At 44.5% G+C, this 14,876-nt stretch overlaps 1 protein-coding gene across 1 annotated transcript in view; it reads left to right on the forward strand.

Annotated features, from left to right (window-relative positions):
* The first annotated feature begins 966 nt into the window (after positions 1-966).
* The window catches only part of ARHGAP10 (Rho GTPase activating protein 10), a 314,545-nt gene continuing 300,635 nt past the window's right edge, over positions 967-14,876 (forward strand). Inside the window, exon 1 of the mRNA XM_059373466.1 lies at positions 967-1,334. Within this exon, the coding sequence (XP_059229449.1) occupies positions 1,181-1,334 (154 nt within the window). The 5' untranslated portion in view covers positions 967-1,180. The remainder of the gene's footprint in view (positions 1,335-14,876) is intronic.

Consider the following 14,876-nt stretch of genomic DNA (forward strand, 5'->3'; position numbering starts at 1 on the left):
GCTTAATAAATCGCTAGTTGCCACTATAAAAAGAAATCGGTTGTTATGGCAACTTTTAAGTATAAATCTCAACTACTTAAAATGTCTTTTTTTTTTTTTTTTTTTTGGAGACACATTTGAATTGTTTCAGAATACACAGGATACTTTTCCATGAGTGCTGACATAAATTCTCATTTAATCATCACCCCCACCTCGTGAAACCTGGCATTTGTTTTCTAGTGGTTATTTTTAGAACAATAAGGATCATCTCCACCTACCCAAGTAAATTTAATCTGAATACAACAGAGACAACTCTTCAGTGGTTTATCCACCCGCTCCTTCCCTCCAAATCCTTCTGTGTAGATACGCAGAAGAGTGTAATAGGAGCCGCCGGCCCCCAAGCTCTCCCTGCTCGGGTAAAGCTTTCAATTAAAGCGGAGATTTAACATGCATTTTACTTGAGATGAAGAACGGGGATAAAGAAAAGCGAGTCCAGCGTGCGAGAACTTCCACAGCTCCGGGTCGTTCCCAGAATAAATGAGATCAATGAGTCAATCGTCTCCTCTCGCAAGTCAGACATCTGAGCGCGATCTCCCGGCGGAGGGGATTAGAGGCTGCTAGGAAGACGCCCCTTCCCCGTCGACTTCCCGGCCTCGCGGAGCTGACTTTGAGTCACCCCAAGAAGGGAGCGGGTGAAAGGGGAGGGGCACGCGCCCCGGGGGTGGAGGAGAGCCGCGGGACGAAATTCTAGACTGAGTGAGGCTCGGAAGGAAGAGGAGGGGCAACTGCGCAGGGGGAAGAGGAGAAGAGTGTGCTGGGGAAGGGAAAGGCAGGGAGGGAGGGAGGAAGAAGGAAGGCGGAGGATAAAGAAGGGGGCGAGAGGGGGCGGGGGCGCGGGGCGGGCCGGGGAGGCGCCCGGGGCGGGCCGGCTCGCGCCTCGGGGAGGGTGTGCGGCGCGGGGGCCGGGCTGGGCGGGGCCGCGGGCGCCTGGGGCTCGGCGGGGGCTGCCGGGATTGGGGCGCCGCGGTTCTCGCTCGCCTCGGCGGCCGGGCTCAGCTCCGAGGGACACGTCCGTGCCTCGCTCGCCCGGGGCCGCGCGCCTCTCCGGGACTTCCTGCCCGCGCGTCCCGCACCTGGCCACGGCTCAGCAGCCCGGCTCCGGCCGTAGTGCGCGGCGGGCGGGCGGCGGACCGCGGCAGTCATGGGGCTGCAGCCCCTGGAGTTCAGCGACTGCTACCTGGACAGCCCGTGGTTCAGGGAGAGGATCCGCGCCCATGAAGCGGAGCTCGAGAGGACCAACAAGTTCATAAAAGAGCTCATCAAGGACGGGAAGAACCTCATCGCAGCGACCAAAAGTAAGAGGGACGTGGGCGCGGGCAGGCTGCGGAGCGGCGAGGCCGGGAGGAGCCTCTGCGGGAGGGAGACGGGCAGTCGCGTGCCCGGGGTCAGCCGGCCGCGGAACAGGAGACTGGGGACTGGGAGGCCCCGGGCTTTATCCTGCCCGGCTCCCCAGGCAGCGGGTGGCCAGTCCCCTTTCCCGCCCCTAGTGCTTTAGCAGCAGCCGGAGGCAGGAGCTGTGCGTGGGAGAGCGCCGCCCGCAGCCGGGTACCCCTCGGTGCCTGCCGTTCCCTGCCTCACCCGCCCGAGGTCAGGTGGGATTGCACCCTAAAGCTCAGTTTCACTCGTTTTGCCTCGTGACCTCTCCAGAGGACTTTCCTGGGGATTCTTTGAAAACCTGCTGCGTGATTTACTCAAAAGTCCCTTCAACTGCACCCTTACCCTATCATTTTCTGATGTTTTCGGATAGTTTCGGCCCGGATCCTCCACTGTGCTAAACCAGAAAGTTCACCTGGCGTTGTGCTGCTTTCCGCACATTCTTTCCCTCCTGCGCTGGGGAGGGTTCAAAGATTGGGACTTGAAAGGGCGAGCAGGCAGCCTACCCTTTGGCCGGAGCCAGCGTTGCCTGCAACTAGGGAATTCCACCCACGTCGGGCTTGATGCCTTCCTCCCTGGCTCTTTTCTTGCTTTTTGAAAAACTAGGAAGTGGCCACCGAGGAAATAGATCTCAATAGATAACATCTGTATCTGAGGGTAGTCTAGGAGAAGGTCTAAAATTTTTGCTGAAACACCAAATTGGTGATGCTGCTGGATGGGTGTGGGGGGGTGGGGCGGGGAGCCTTAGCTCCAGTGAGGAGCTGGGCGGCCTGAGCACACCTGTGGTCCATAACCCTTTGATGATGCCTCCGAGTGTCCTCTGACAGCAGACGACGGACAGGGCAGTACCCAGCCTCACAAATCTGTGTTGTTAGGGTCTCTACCACTTTTCTAGTTTCTCAGTTCAGTAATTCCCAGCTTTGGGAGTTAGTCTCTTGTACACTTGTTTGCAGACATCACCTCTAGGAAAAATACTCCCTATCACTCTCCCCTCTACCACCATTTTGTATCAAGGAAGATTAAAATATGCTGAATAAAACCGTCTCAAGAACCCAGCACAGTGCCTGGAACAGTAAATATTCATTTAATGAATGAGTTGAAATAAGTTTTTTTTTTTTTTTTTTAAAGATTTTATTTATTTATCAGAGAGAGAGGGGGGGAGAGAGCGAGCACAGGCAGGCAGAATGGTAGGCAGAGGCAGAGGGAGAAGCAGGCTCCCCGCCGAGCAAGGAGCCTGATGTGGGACTCGATCCCAGGACGCTGGGATCATGACCTGAGCCGAAGGCAGCTGCTTAACCAACTGAGCCACCCAGGCGTCCCTGAAATAAGTTTTAATGGGAAGAATTTAGTGAGCCATCCCTGTAATTCTGGAAGCAAGTCACTGCTCTGGATGATGTCTGGATGATGTTCTGTGACCTTGTTGGTGATGCAAAATGAGGATCGGGAATCACTTTGCTTTGGATATGTGACAAGTGGGCTTATTTGGTTGATGACTGTCCACTGTCTTGGCATTAGGTATGTGTGTTGGGTAGGAGGTAGGGAGGGGTTATAAATATGTAGGCAGGAATGAGAAAGGCAGTTTGTGTGTGTGTGTGTACATGTGAGCGCCCCTGAGAACAATGAGGGAGAGTTCTCCTTCCTCTGTACTTGGTGTTAACCAGTGTCACTGGCTGGGGGAGTGTACCTTCTCTCTTACTGGCTGTAGCAGCTCCCTCTGGAGTTAGGATGATAAGGAGGGAGCCTTTGGTATGGGGAGAGGCAGATGGCAAAGCGAGTTTGGCCACTGGTAGAAAGCTATTTATGTGACTGCATGTAAGCTCTTCTGCCAACAGGACACATGCCTGGTGTTCCAGCAGCAGCTGGTGCATCTGGGGGGCCAGCTGTCAGCCTTCCTCCCCAGAATGTAGACTTTCTTGAATTTGTCAACTGCTGTTTTACTCCTTTTGATTCTTGTCTTTTACCATAAGAAACATAATTTATAATCATTATTAAGAGAGCAACCCAAGGGGGCACCTGGGTGGCTCAGTGGGTTAAGCCTCTGCCTTCGGCTCTGGTCATGATCCCAGGGTCCTGGTATTGAGCCCTGAGTCTGGCTCTCTGCTCAGCAGGGAGCTTGCTTCCCCCTCTCTCTCTACCTGCCTTTCTGCCTATTTGTGATCTCTGTCAAATAAGTAAATAAAATCTTAAAAAAAAAAAAAGAGAGCAACCCAAAAGTATCTTTTTTCTCATTATATTTGATTAACTTGAAGTCCTTCCCAGAAGACAACAAAAATATAGCTTTAGCTTACATGCTTTAGGCCAGTTAGGAAGACCCTGCATTTGCCCAACTTGTTCCTCAAAGTGTAGTTCTAGTTTATATCAAAGACTATGAGCACCTGACTTAAGTCAGGACACCTGTGTTTAATTCACCTTTCCTGTTGGTTAGGGCCTGGCCACATGACAGCTGAACAGGTCACTTAATTATTTTGTGGTCGGTTTCTCTTGTCCTACTTCTTAGAGGTACTGGTAACGTTATGCAGTGTTTGGAAATTGCAGTGTAGGTCAGTCATTTGCCTAACCAGTTGACCTTTTTATCTAACATCTTCGAGTCAAGAAGTCAAGGAAGGATGTGAGGTGGGGAGAGGAGCTGCGGAAAGAACAGCAATCACCTGGGTCAGACTGATTATATTTTCAGGTGTCTTATATTCTGTTGTGCATAAATGGCATTTGGTGCATTTTCAGAATTGTGAGTTTAAGTGATTTGTTTTTAATTGCCCTGTAAGATGTCTCCTGCATGCACTAAATACTTGTTGGCTTTATGTAGTTTTGATGTCATGATGTTTTGAGTATTCCATAAATATTTAAAGAAATTGGAGGTGGCTCTGTGGGACCTGAAGGCTGACTGCTAAGTTCAGTGATGCATCAATCAGCAAATATTTAGCATCTATGATTCATTAAATATTGGGATTGAGATACAAAGAGGTAATAAGCCAGAAACCCTTGTCCTTGAGTTTATCATCATGTAGTTGAATTAGCCCAATTTAGGGAACGTGTTTGAACTCCTGTAGCATTATGCTAATTTCTTAAAGAAACAAAGGATACCCAGACACACACATATTAAAAGGTTAAGGGATGCCTGGGTGGCTCAGTCGTTAAGTGACCGACTCTTGGCTTGGGCTCAGGGTCCTGGGATTGAGCCCCGTGTTGAGCTCCACTCTCAGCACAGAGTCTGCTGGAGATTCTCTCCTTCTCCTCCCACCTCCTCTCTCCCACCGCATGCGCATGCTCTCTCTTTCAAATAAGCAAATATTTTTCTTTTTTTTTTTTTTAAAGATTTTATTTATTTATTTGACAGAGCAAGAGAGGGAGAGAGAGAGAGCACAAGTAGGGGGAGCGTGAGAGGGAGAAGCAGGCTTCCTCCTGAGCAGGGAGCCGGACTTTGGGCTTGATCCCAGGACCCTGAGATCATGACCTGAGCCACCCAGGCACCCCATAAATAAATGTTAAAAATAAATAAAAGTTTAAAAATATAGTGACGAGGGGCGCCTGGGTGGCTCAGTGGTTTAGGCCTCTGCCTTCAGCTCAGGTCATGATCTCAGGGTCCTGGGATCGAGCCCCACATCAGGCTCTCTGCTCAGCGGGGAGCCTGCTTCCCTCTCTCTCTCTGTCTGCCTTCTGCCTACTTGTGATCTCTATCAAATAAATAAATAAATAAATAAATAAAAATCTTGAAAAAAAATTAAAAAAAAAATATAGTGGCGAGCAAGTATTCTAACTTTGCCAGAAACAAGAGTTTGTTGTAGGTTAGAATAAAGAAATGTGACTGGCAATTTGGGCACTTGTTTTAAGGAAGGAATAGAACCTTGTAGAACTTGTCAGGTTGAAAACAGCTGAGAAGAAACCGGAACACCACAGTGCTTAAGGACCATGAGGAGACCAGCTAGGAATGAGGTGTAGGGAGAGGTCACTTTCAGATTATGGAGGGTCATAAAACCGAGGTAAGGAATGTGGACTTTATCCTGTGGAGAATCACTGAGGTTTGTCAGCAGAAGGCTGACATAATGGGAAAGAGTTGATTTTGAGACAGGATTTGACATCTGTGTGTAGGGTGGACATAACAGTGGGGGTAGGCGGGAGCTACAGAGAAGTCTGGGATCACTGATTTATGTGGTACATTTGGAGATCATTCACTCAGTTCAATGGAGTCTTTGTTTAAATTGATTTTTTGGTCTTTTTTCTTTTTCATGCCTTTCCTTTCCTAGAATAACCAGTGTCCTCTTTTAATACAGTCTTTCCTTTTGTAAGCCTTTCATGTGCTGTCTGTATAGTTTCAGATGCTTATGATTCATAGAAATGTTTAGCTTATTTGCCAGGAACAGAAATAGACCATATATGCTTTTCTCACAAATTTTACATTAGGCAGTCTTGAGAGAATTTGTTCTGTTTTCAGAGGGAAAAAATTTTTTTTAAAGCAAATAGTCCTTACAGTTATTAAACACTTATACAGTTATATAAAATGTTCTTTAGTAAGCTTAGATTGTCTAGCTCTCTTGATGTGTGTTAAGCTGGAGAGCCCTTGATAAGTGAGCCTGCTTTTAGCACAGATACGGAGAAGGATGTTAGAGGCGCCCAATCCTAGGATTGGAGTCTTCCAAGTCTTGGTTTTAGTACTTTTTTTAGGCCTTGGTATTTTAATCTTTGCTTTGCTATTTCCTTTAATATTTCCTTGATTTTTGCCTTGCTTTCTTTAGGACAACATAAAAGTTCCTTTTTGCTTTCTTTATGTTAAATGTTTCAGAGAAATTGTTCACACAATAATCCCTTTTAGGGGAAATTTCCCAAGTTGCTATTGAATTGGAATATATAGAAGTTTGGAAGACTTAAAAGAATTTCACTTTGCCAACTTGAGCCTCAGTTTCCTTATTTGTAAAATGGTACTATTGCTGAAAGCCCAGTTTGAGGATTAAATAAAATGGTGTGAAAGTGTTTTGCAGACACACATATGGAGGGGTTGTGTAAACTCTATTGTTTGCCCAGCAAGCATTATTCTTCTCTATCTGAATTTTGTTCAGGTGTCTATACCTTTTCTCAGGAGACACAGGGAAAGGTGATTGCAGGTAATTCCAATTAGTTCAACTCAGTTTTTCAGGCCCAGCTGATCTTTAGAATCACCTGGGTGGCTATGAAAACATGTGGTCAGGGTTAAGAGTCGCAGAACTCTAACTCAGTTATGGTGAACTTATTTTCTGGACTGGTGACTGGTTTAAGAATGAGGCTATTTCTCAGTTCTGGCCAGTGAGACATGATAGGAAGGCTCCTGGAGACTTTGGAAAAGATTTCCTTTTTTGTGAGGAGACTCTTAAAAACGGCTTTTTGGGTGCTTGGGTGGCAGTGTTGGTTGAGCGTCTGACTCTTGGTTTTGGCGCAGGTCATGATCTCAGGGCTGTGGGATCAAGCCCAGTGTCAGGCTCTGTGCTTAGCTGGGAGTCTGCTTGAGATTCTCCCTCTCCCACTCGTGTTCTCTCTTTCTCTCAAATCTATAAATCTTAAGGGAAAAAAAAAAAAAAGCCAAGGGGCTCCTGGGTGGCTCAGTTGTTAAGTATCTCTGCCTTCATCTTGGGTAATGATCCCAGTGTCCTGGGATCGAGCCCCACAGCAGGCTCCCTGATCAGTGGGAAGCTTGCTTCACCCTCTGCCACTCCTCCTGCTTGTGTTCCCTTTCTCACTGTGTCTCTCTCTGTCAAATAAATAAATAAAATCTTAAAAAAAAAAAAAAAGCTGAAAAGCTTCTTTACTCTTCTGTGATATCTGGTTGTGTTGCCTGGAGCGCTACCACCATCTTGGGACCGATGAGTGGAGCCAAGGTAAGGACTGTGGATCAAAGAGGTAAGTGTATCTGGGTTTTTGACATCATTGTGGGAGCCACAGATTGTTCTATGTCAAAAGCCCAGCTCAGGATATGTTGTTAAATGACCTAAGCCAGTTTGAATTTTGTTTTTTGCTACTTCATACCCCAGTTTTTTTTTTTTTTTCATACCCCAGTTTTTTTTTTTTTTTTTTTTTTTTTTTAAGATTTTATTTATTTATTTGACAGAGAGAGATTACAAGTAGGCAGAGAGGCAGGCAGAGAGAGAGAGGAAGTAGGCTCCCTGCTGAGCAGAGAGCCCGATGCGGGACTCGATCCCAGGACCCTGAGATCATGACCTGAGCTGAAGGCAGCGGCTTAACCCACTGAGCCACCCAGGCGCCCCCATACCCCAGTTTTGATGGAGTGTAATTGAAGGAGTATAATTGTAAATTTCATGCTGATGCTGCTATTGAGTGGAATTTAGGGAGGTATAGAAATGAAATGTTACTTAAAAAGTTGACAAATTACGAATATAATTTTTCCCTGAATGGTAAAGAATACTCATATGTATTTTTGTCAGAAAGAAATCAACAGTTCAGGGCACCTCCTGGCTAAGTCTTCAACTCTCAGTTGGGGTTTTAGTAAGGTCGACCAGTCTCCAGGGTGAATGCAGACTTGCTATAGAAAAACTCTCAGACTGGAGCTAGGATGTGGACCCAGGCTTTAAAGCTTCATATACTTTACTCACTACAGGTAGTCCTTGACTCCATAGAGAATAGTTTTTTTTTTAAGATTTTATTATTTATTTATTTACTAGAGAGAGAATAAGCAGGGGGAGAAGAAGAAGCAGGGGGGCGGGGAAGAGGGAGAATCAGGCTCCCCACTGAGCGGAGAGCCTGATGCAGGACTTGATCCCAGGACCCTGAGAGCATGACCTGAGTCGAAGACAGACGCTTAACCAACTGAGCCACCCAGGTGCCCTTATAGAATAGTTTCTGTTTAGAGCTCTCCACTGGCCAGCCATGTTCATTTAGTGTTTCATCTGCAGGAAACCCTAACAAGTAATGGACAGTGTTTGTGTCTATTGGAAATTCACAATGAGAAATTCACAATGAGACAAGGGAGTCAGAGTCCTCTCTAAGAGGGCTGTACTGAGGACTTGTTAGGTAATCCTATTCATTCTCTATGAAAGAATCCTCAAAGTCTCCTCAACAAATTCCCAAAGAGGCTGTTAGGAGTTTGTGACTCTAATAGCTATTTATCACCTTATGATTTTGTTTATTTCTTGGGTCATAAGCAAGAATTTTGAAGGATATAAAAACACTGAGTAGTGTGTTAGGTTACCGTAAATTATGCTTTGAGTGATTGCTGACTTTATGCGGCAGTGAGTAGGTACAGTGTGAAAGCTTGTTCAAATCACACAGTTTGTCAGTGGAGGGGCTGGAATGTGAACCCACTTTTGTCTGACTCTGAAAGCCTTAACCACAATCCTTAGCTGGCCCCATAAAGGGGTGTAACTGCGGTCTTGTGTTAAGGGAAGTTATTATGATAAATCTTGGTTATCTGGAATGTGTGTCTATTTCATGATCCAGTGGGGAGACTTGTTATTAGCTCTGCACAAGGACCACGATTGACACAATTTCAGGCCTCCTGGGATGATTATCATGAATAAAAGTGGCTTCTAGTTTGTATAGCAAGTATAGGCATTCAGATATTGGTTGATTTAGAATCAATCACATTCAAATCTTTCCTTAGAACAGTATCATTTCCTTCCCATCGGTCTCTGTCTCTTAGTCTCCACTCCCTCCTCCTTCCTTTGCTTCCCATTCCTTCTCCCACACTTTAGTAGAATACATTTTCATTTTGTTCTTCTATTTTGGCATTAGGCTTTTTTGCTTACCAAAATTATGAGATAGTTTAGAAATATAAGAAAATACAGAGACTCTCATAATAACTACAGTGTGTGTAATTGTGTCCTTCAGCTAACATCTTGTTTCATTAAGATGCAAGTTTTTGTAAACATGTGCAGAAGCATATAGGAATAGCTGTGTTCTTAACTCATTGAAAGCACACTGTATAAATTGTCTTTCAAGTAACATGTTTTTTCATTAAGATACAAGTGGTTGTAAATGTTAGTGGAGAAACATACGGAAATAGCTCTATTCTTAACTCGTTAAAACTATACTCTGTGTGTGTGTGTGTAAAGAATCTCAGAATAAACATTTCTGTATTTACATCTTAGTTTAGAAAAAAAGCTTACTCTCTGCCTCTCCCCAGTAGCAACCTGTCCTTCTTCCTAAACAGTAGCAGCTATCTCAGATCTGGTGTTTATTTTTTCTAGACATTTTAATATATATGTACGAATTCTTAGATAATAGCACGTTTTTAGACCTTATATAATGGTTCTGATACTATATGTGCAACTTCTTTTTTCCCCTCAATTTCATATTTGTGAGATTTACCCGTGTGGATACATGCGTAGCTCTATTTCATTTAGTTCAACCTCTTTTTCCTCCAAACTGTGTTTCAGAAAACTTTGTTAATTGATGTTTTGTAGATGTTATATAAAAGTATAAGATGTTCTATGATGTGTCATATATTCGTGCATTTTTTGATTGCCAGGCAACTTATTAGAGAATTTATGCAGCATGAAAGCCTTATTGTAATTAATTTTATAAATTTTAAAACTCTGGCTTTGACAATAATCTGCAAATAATGTGCCCATGAATTTTGAAGTCCTTGGGTAAAATTTCTTTTTGATAAATTGTCAGCTTAGTCTGGATAATCAGAGCAAACCATTTTAAGTTTCAGTCACTGGTCTGAATCACAAACAAAATTAAAGGCCATTTTACTTCCTTGAAATCAGACCGGATATTGGTATCTGGAGGAAAAAAAAGATTTATATTCGTAAACACAGTGTGCAGTAAGACCTCTGGTAACTGTCAGTCTAGTTAGGTCAGAGGAACGTGATTTTTAGGCAGGGATTGGTTGGTATTTTGCGATAGCCCTCAAAGCAACGGGAACCACAGCCTGCTTTATTTGATTATCATAATATAGGAACATAATTTGTAGACTTGCCAAGGGGATACTTTTGTGATGAGGAAGACTCGACATCCCTTTTTTTTAAACAAACACACACATGCTGAAAAACCCATGACACTTTACATTCTAAGGGCAGGCATCTCTAAGTCCTAAGCTCTACCAGTATCACACCCCTGTTCCTCCTGCTGGAGACCTGCCTCCCTGGTTGAACTAGAATTTCCTCCCTGTGTTTCCTGAGGAAGATGTTAATCCTGTGCCACTTGATATTTCAGTGGTGAGTGTGATTTTTCCTTCCTTGTTGGCTTGTTCACCCATTGGCACTGTCTGCCCTTGGGTATCAAGGTGTGTGTTCTGCCACTGTCTGGGAGCGAGCGAGTCATGGTGAGGTGTGTGGCTGGAGGAAATCCATTTAGCCAGAGTAAGGTCACTTCAGGTCTGAATACAGGATGTTTAATACTCTCTAAAAAGATGAATATGTTTATCTCTAACTGTAAAGTTGGCTCCCCTACTTCTTAGTAGTGTAGACTGGTAGACTTTGGACGAATGAGACTTTGGGCAAATTAAATTACTTAAACCCTCAGTGCCTCACTCCCCCCCCCCCCTTTTAAAGATCTTATTTATTCATCAGAGAGAGAGAGAGAGAGTAAGAGAGCACAAGCAGGGGGAGAGTGGCAGAAGGAGAAGCAGACTCCCCACTGAGCAGGGAGCCTGATGTGGGGCTTGATCCCAGGACCCAGGGATCATGACCCGAGTCAAAGGCAGACACTTAACCAGGCATCCCATCTCAGTTTCTGTTTCGTTATTAGTAAAGTGGAGATAGTAGGAACTCTATCTGATGGGGTGGCATTATTTAATCCTAGTATTCCATAGTAAAGGATCTCAGAACTGTGTCTGGTCCCTGTAGGAGCTGTCATCAAAAGAGCACCATTCTGACTTCCTTTGTTTTGTACTTGGAGATAGTTGTGGCTTTACCGGTAGAGATGGTAGAAATAGTCTATGAATACATTTTCCTTTCTCTTTCAGGCTAACAGTATTTTGAAGTATAGGGCTGAATATAGGCCCCACGTTTATGAAATAGAAGAAACCAGCTGTAATAGCATGTTGAAATACAGTGGATTACTAAGCTCTTTGCTTGAAAGTTCTGGGGACAAGCCAAAGAAGTACAAGGGAGTGGAGTGTTGTTGACATGTCATTACTTTTATTGGAGAATCTGGCAGATAGGACTTCTGTCACTGTGACAGATAGTTTTGTTTTTCTTTTGTGAAATGCAGGTCAAAGGCAGCATAGCAAAAATATTGAAGAGCATGGTCTTTGATGTCAGATTTACTACATGATCTTGGGCAACTTGTTTAACTCCTTTATGCCTTGATTTTCTCTTCTGTGGAATGTGGGTAGTGTTTTATCTCCCTAAAAGTTGCTAGAATTAGATTAGTTAATTATTTCCAAAGCACTTAGAAAACTGATTCATAATGACCCCTGAATGTGTTTGCTAAGCATAGGAAAAAAAAAATTAAAAATCTATTCACTGTCATCACTATAATAACCTCATTTATGACAGAGGGGACAAAGTGTCATCCGAAGTCATTAAACCCCACTATTGTGGGCAAGTTGCTAGAGGTTTAGCAGTGAATAAAGACCTTGTGTATCTGTTCAGAAGTCAGAGTTCTGGTGGGGAAGATGCAAGATTAATTAAGTCTTGTCACTCTGTTGAGTAAGATTGGGATGCTATGTCCCTAGTTAGGACTATTTAGGGAGTCAAGACTTCAAGAGAGTAGCAACTTCTAAGCTGAGGCCTCAGGGAGGCTAGGAGCTTTCCATGCTGAGGAGAGGGAAGAAGGGTTCTTTAAGCATGGTCAAATGCATGCACGAGGACTGGAGGCCAGAGAGATCGTGTGCTACATGGTTGGTGGAGCAGCACCGCCGGTGGGCTGGGAGTGGGGCAGGAGCACAGTGAGAACAAAAGGGGCTGCAGAGTGGACAGGTGCAGGGTTGGGAAGGGCCTGCTGAAGATGTTAAGGAGGTCTTCACACTTCATTTGAAGCACAGGAGGAAGTGATGGAAACATTTCCAGTAGGGGATTGGCAATATCAGAATTGCGTTTGAGAAGTTTGTCCGACAGGCAGTGGTTGTGAGAGTGCATTTGAGGAAAGACGACCTGGAGGATGGGAGGTTGCTCCTCTAGGGCAGAGACTTTGGTAGCAAAAGAGGCAGACTCTCGAGGAGGAGAATACAGAGGCTGCAGGCTGTGGTGGGTGATTGGGTGCGGGGGTTGATGAAGGAGGCACCCAGGGTGATTCCTCTGTTCCTGCCCTGGGCAGTTGGGTGCTATTCACTGAGGTAGTCCAGCTAGAGGAACAGGTTTTGTGGGAGAGAGGAGACATTTTTGGATTGGTTATGTTGAGACTGAGATGCTTCTCATCTATCCAGTAGACACATTCAGTAGTTTGCTTCTTTTATAAGTATGTATTTCAGGAACAGGGCCTAAAGCCGAAGGTAAAGATTCTGGAGACACAGTGTATAGATAGGAAAGGACACCGTGTAACAGTAGCAAACCTGCCCGGAGAAGGAACGTAAAGTGAGAAGGCAGGGAGGCTGGGCCAATCCTGGGGAATATGACTCTTTTTTTTTAAATTTAATTTTTAAAAATATTTTATTGATTTGAGAGAGTAAATGAGAGAGAGAGAGAGAGAGAGAGAGAGAGAGCGAGCAAAGGAGAGAGATCACAAGCGGGAGTTGGGTGGTGGTGGGGAAGAGGGAGAGGGAGAAGACTCCCTTGCTAAGCAGAGAGCTGGACGTGGGGCTAGATCCAGAATTCCAGGACCTGAGCGGAAGGCCGACGCTTAACCAACTAAGCCCCGCCAGGCACCCCAGGAATACAACTTTTAAAGGGTGGGTAGAAGAAGAGCTTGAGCAGGAGATTTGAGAGCAGTAGCAGTATGGGGTAGGGGAAGGGAGGAGATGGAAAATCTGGCGAGGGTTGCACATGTCACGCAGAAGGTAGGAGGGAGGCGAAAAGGTCATTTTACAAGGAGAACCAGTACCAGCAGTACAGGTGACCCTTGCATTAAGGCAGTGTCATCGGTCAAACAAAAAGACTCTCAGCCATTGAGAGCAGACTGGTGGTTACCAGAGGGGAGGTGGGCAGGAGGATGGGGGACATAGGTGACAGAGATTAAGAATACATTTGTCCTGAAGAACACCGAGTAATGTGTGGAAGTGTTGAATCACTGTATTGTACACCTGAAACTAATATGACCCTGTATGTTATCCTGGGGAAACAAAAAAGGACAGTGACATTGGTAGTAACTGGGAGATTAGTTGATGTCACAGCAGGGGTGAGACTCTGACATAGAGGGTTGAGAGGAAGGGTGTACGGGAAATAAGGAGCCCGTAGTGTGGATAGCTCTCCCAAACTCTTGGTTAATGAGTGAGATTTGAACATGCGGAGGAAGATATCCAGCAGAGAGGAGAGACTGAAGATTCAGGGAGTATTCCAGACTACAACGTACTTCTGCCTATGGAAAATGGAATTCAGAGCCCAGGGGAAGGCAGGACCACACCCTTCATCTACTTCAATACCGGAAGGCGTGGAAAAGATGGATGCAGGCTCACATAAATTTATTGATTTGTTGAAGACTTAGAAGAAATTATTACCAGTAGATTTATTTTCTCTGTGAGGTGGAGGACAAGATAGTTTCTGGTAGTTAATTGTGGTTTAATTTCTCCTCCACCACATTCTTTTTCTGGTTAATAAATAATACATGACTTATAAGACTTTCATTTCATAGTCTATTTGAAATGGGGGTGGGTGGGTGGAATCTAGACATTAAACTGAGACAAGGTAATGGTAGGTGTATGGGGAGAAAAGGTAGGGATAAGACATCTGGATAAACATCATTGACATTAACAAATGCCTCAATTCCAGACTTTTTATTTTGATGGCACTTAAAGTTGAGTACTTTATTCAGTCTTTAAACTCTGTGTGTGTGTGTGTGTGTGTTTCACATATTAAATAAAAACACCTTTTTTTTTTCACGGAGTGACACTGCTGATTTTTCCGTTTTATCTCTGTGGAATCATGCTGGTTCTCTTTAAATGCCTACAGAGAAGACAATGCGTCTGGCATCGTCTAGGAAGAGACTCTAGGATTTCAGATTTTTGCCTTTTTGTCCAAGAAAGGAGGAGGAATAGAACCTGTAAGAGTTTAAAATGTAATTATCAGCAATCTAAAAAGATCTTTTTGTCCTCTTTTCTAGCTATCTGCTTAGGTTCTAACAAGTTTAGGAATGATTCTGGAAGAAATAGACTTTTCAGATGCAGTGGTGTGCAGATGGCACCCCTCTTTCTTTAGGCCTGGTTGCACTGAGTGTAGACACACTCTGCCCCTGGAGATGAGGTGTGGAAGCTCTCAGGCTCTTCAAAGGGAGGGACTCTAGGACCTTAGTAGAGAAGTTCATTGCTTGTGTCCCTGGAACTAGAGTTCACGGTCTCTTTTTGTGGAAAGTGTAGGATAGGGTTCAGAATTAATCTGAATTCTTTTTCTTTTCTTCTTCTTCTTCTTCTTCTTCTTCTTCTTCTTCTTCTTCTTCTTCTT

Source organism: Mustela nigripes, chromosome 1, assembly GCF_022355385.1.
Source record: "Mustela nigripes isolate SB6536 chromosome 1, MUSNIG.SB6536, whole genome shotgun sequence".
Lineage (NCBI taxonomy): Eukaryota > Metazoa > Chordata > Mammalia > Carnivora > Mustelidae > Mustela > Mustela nigripes.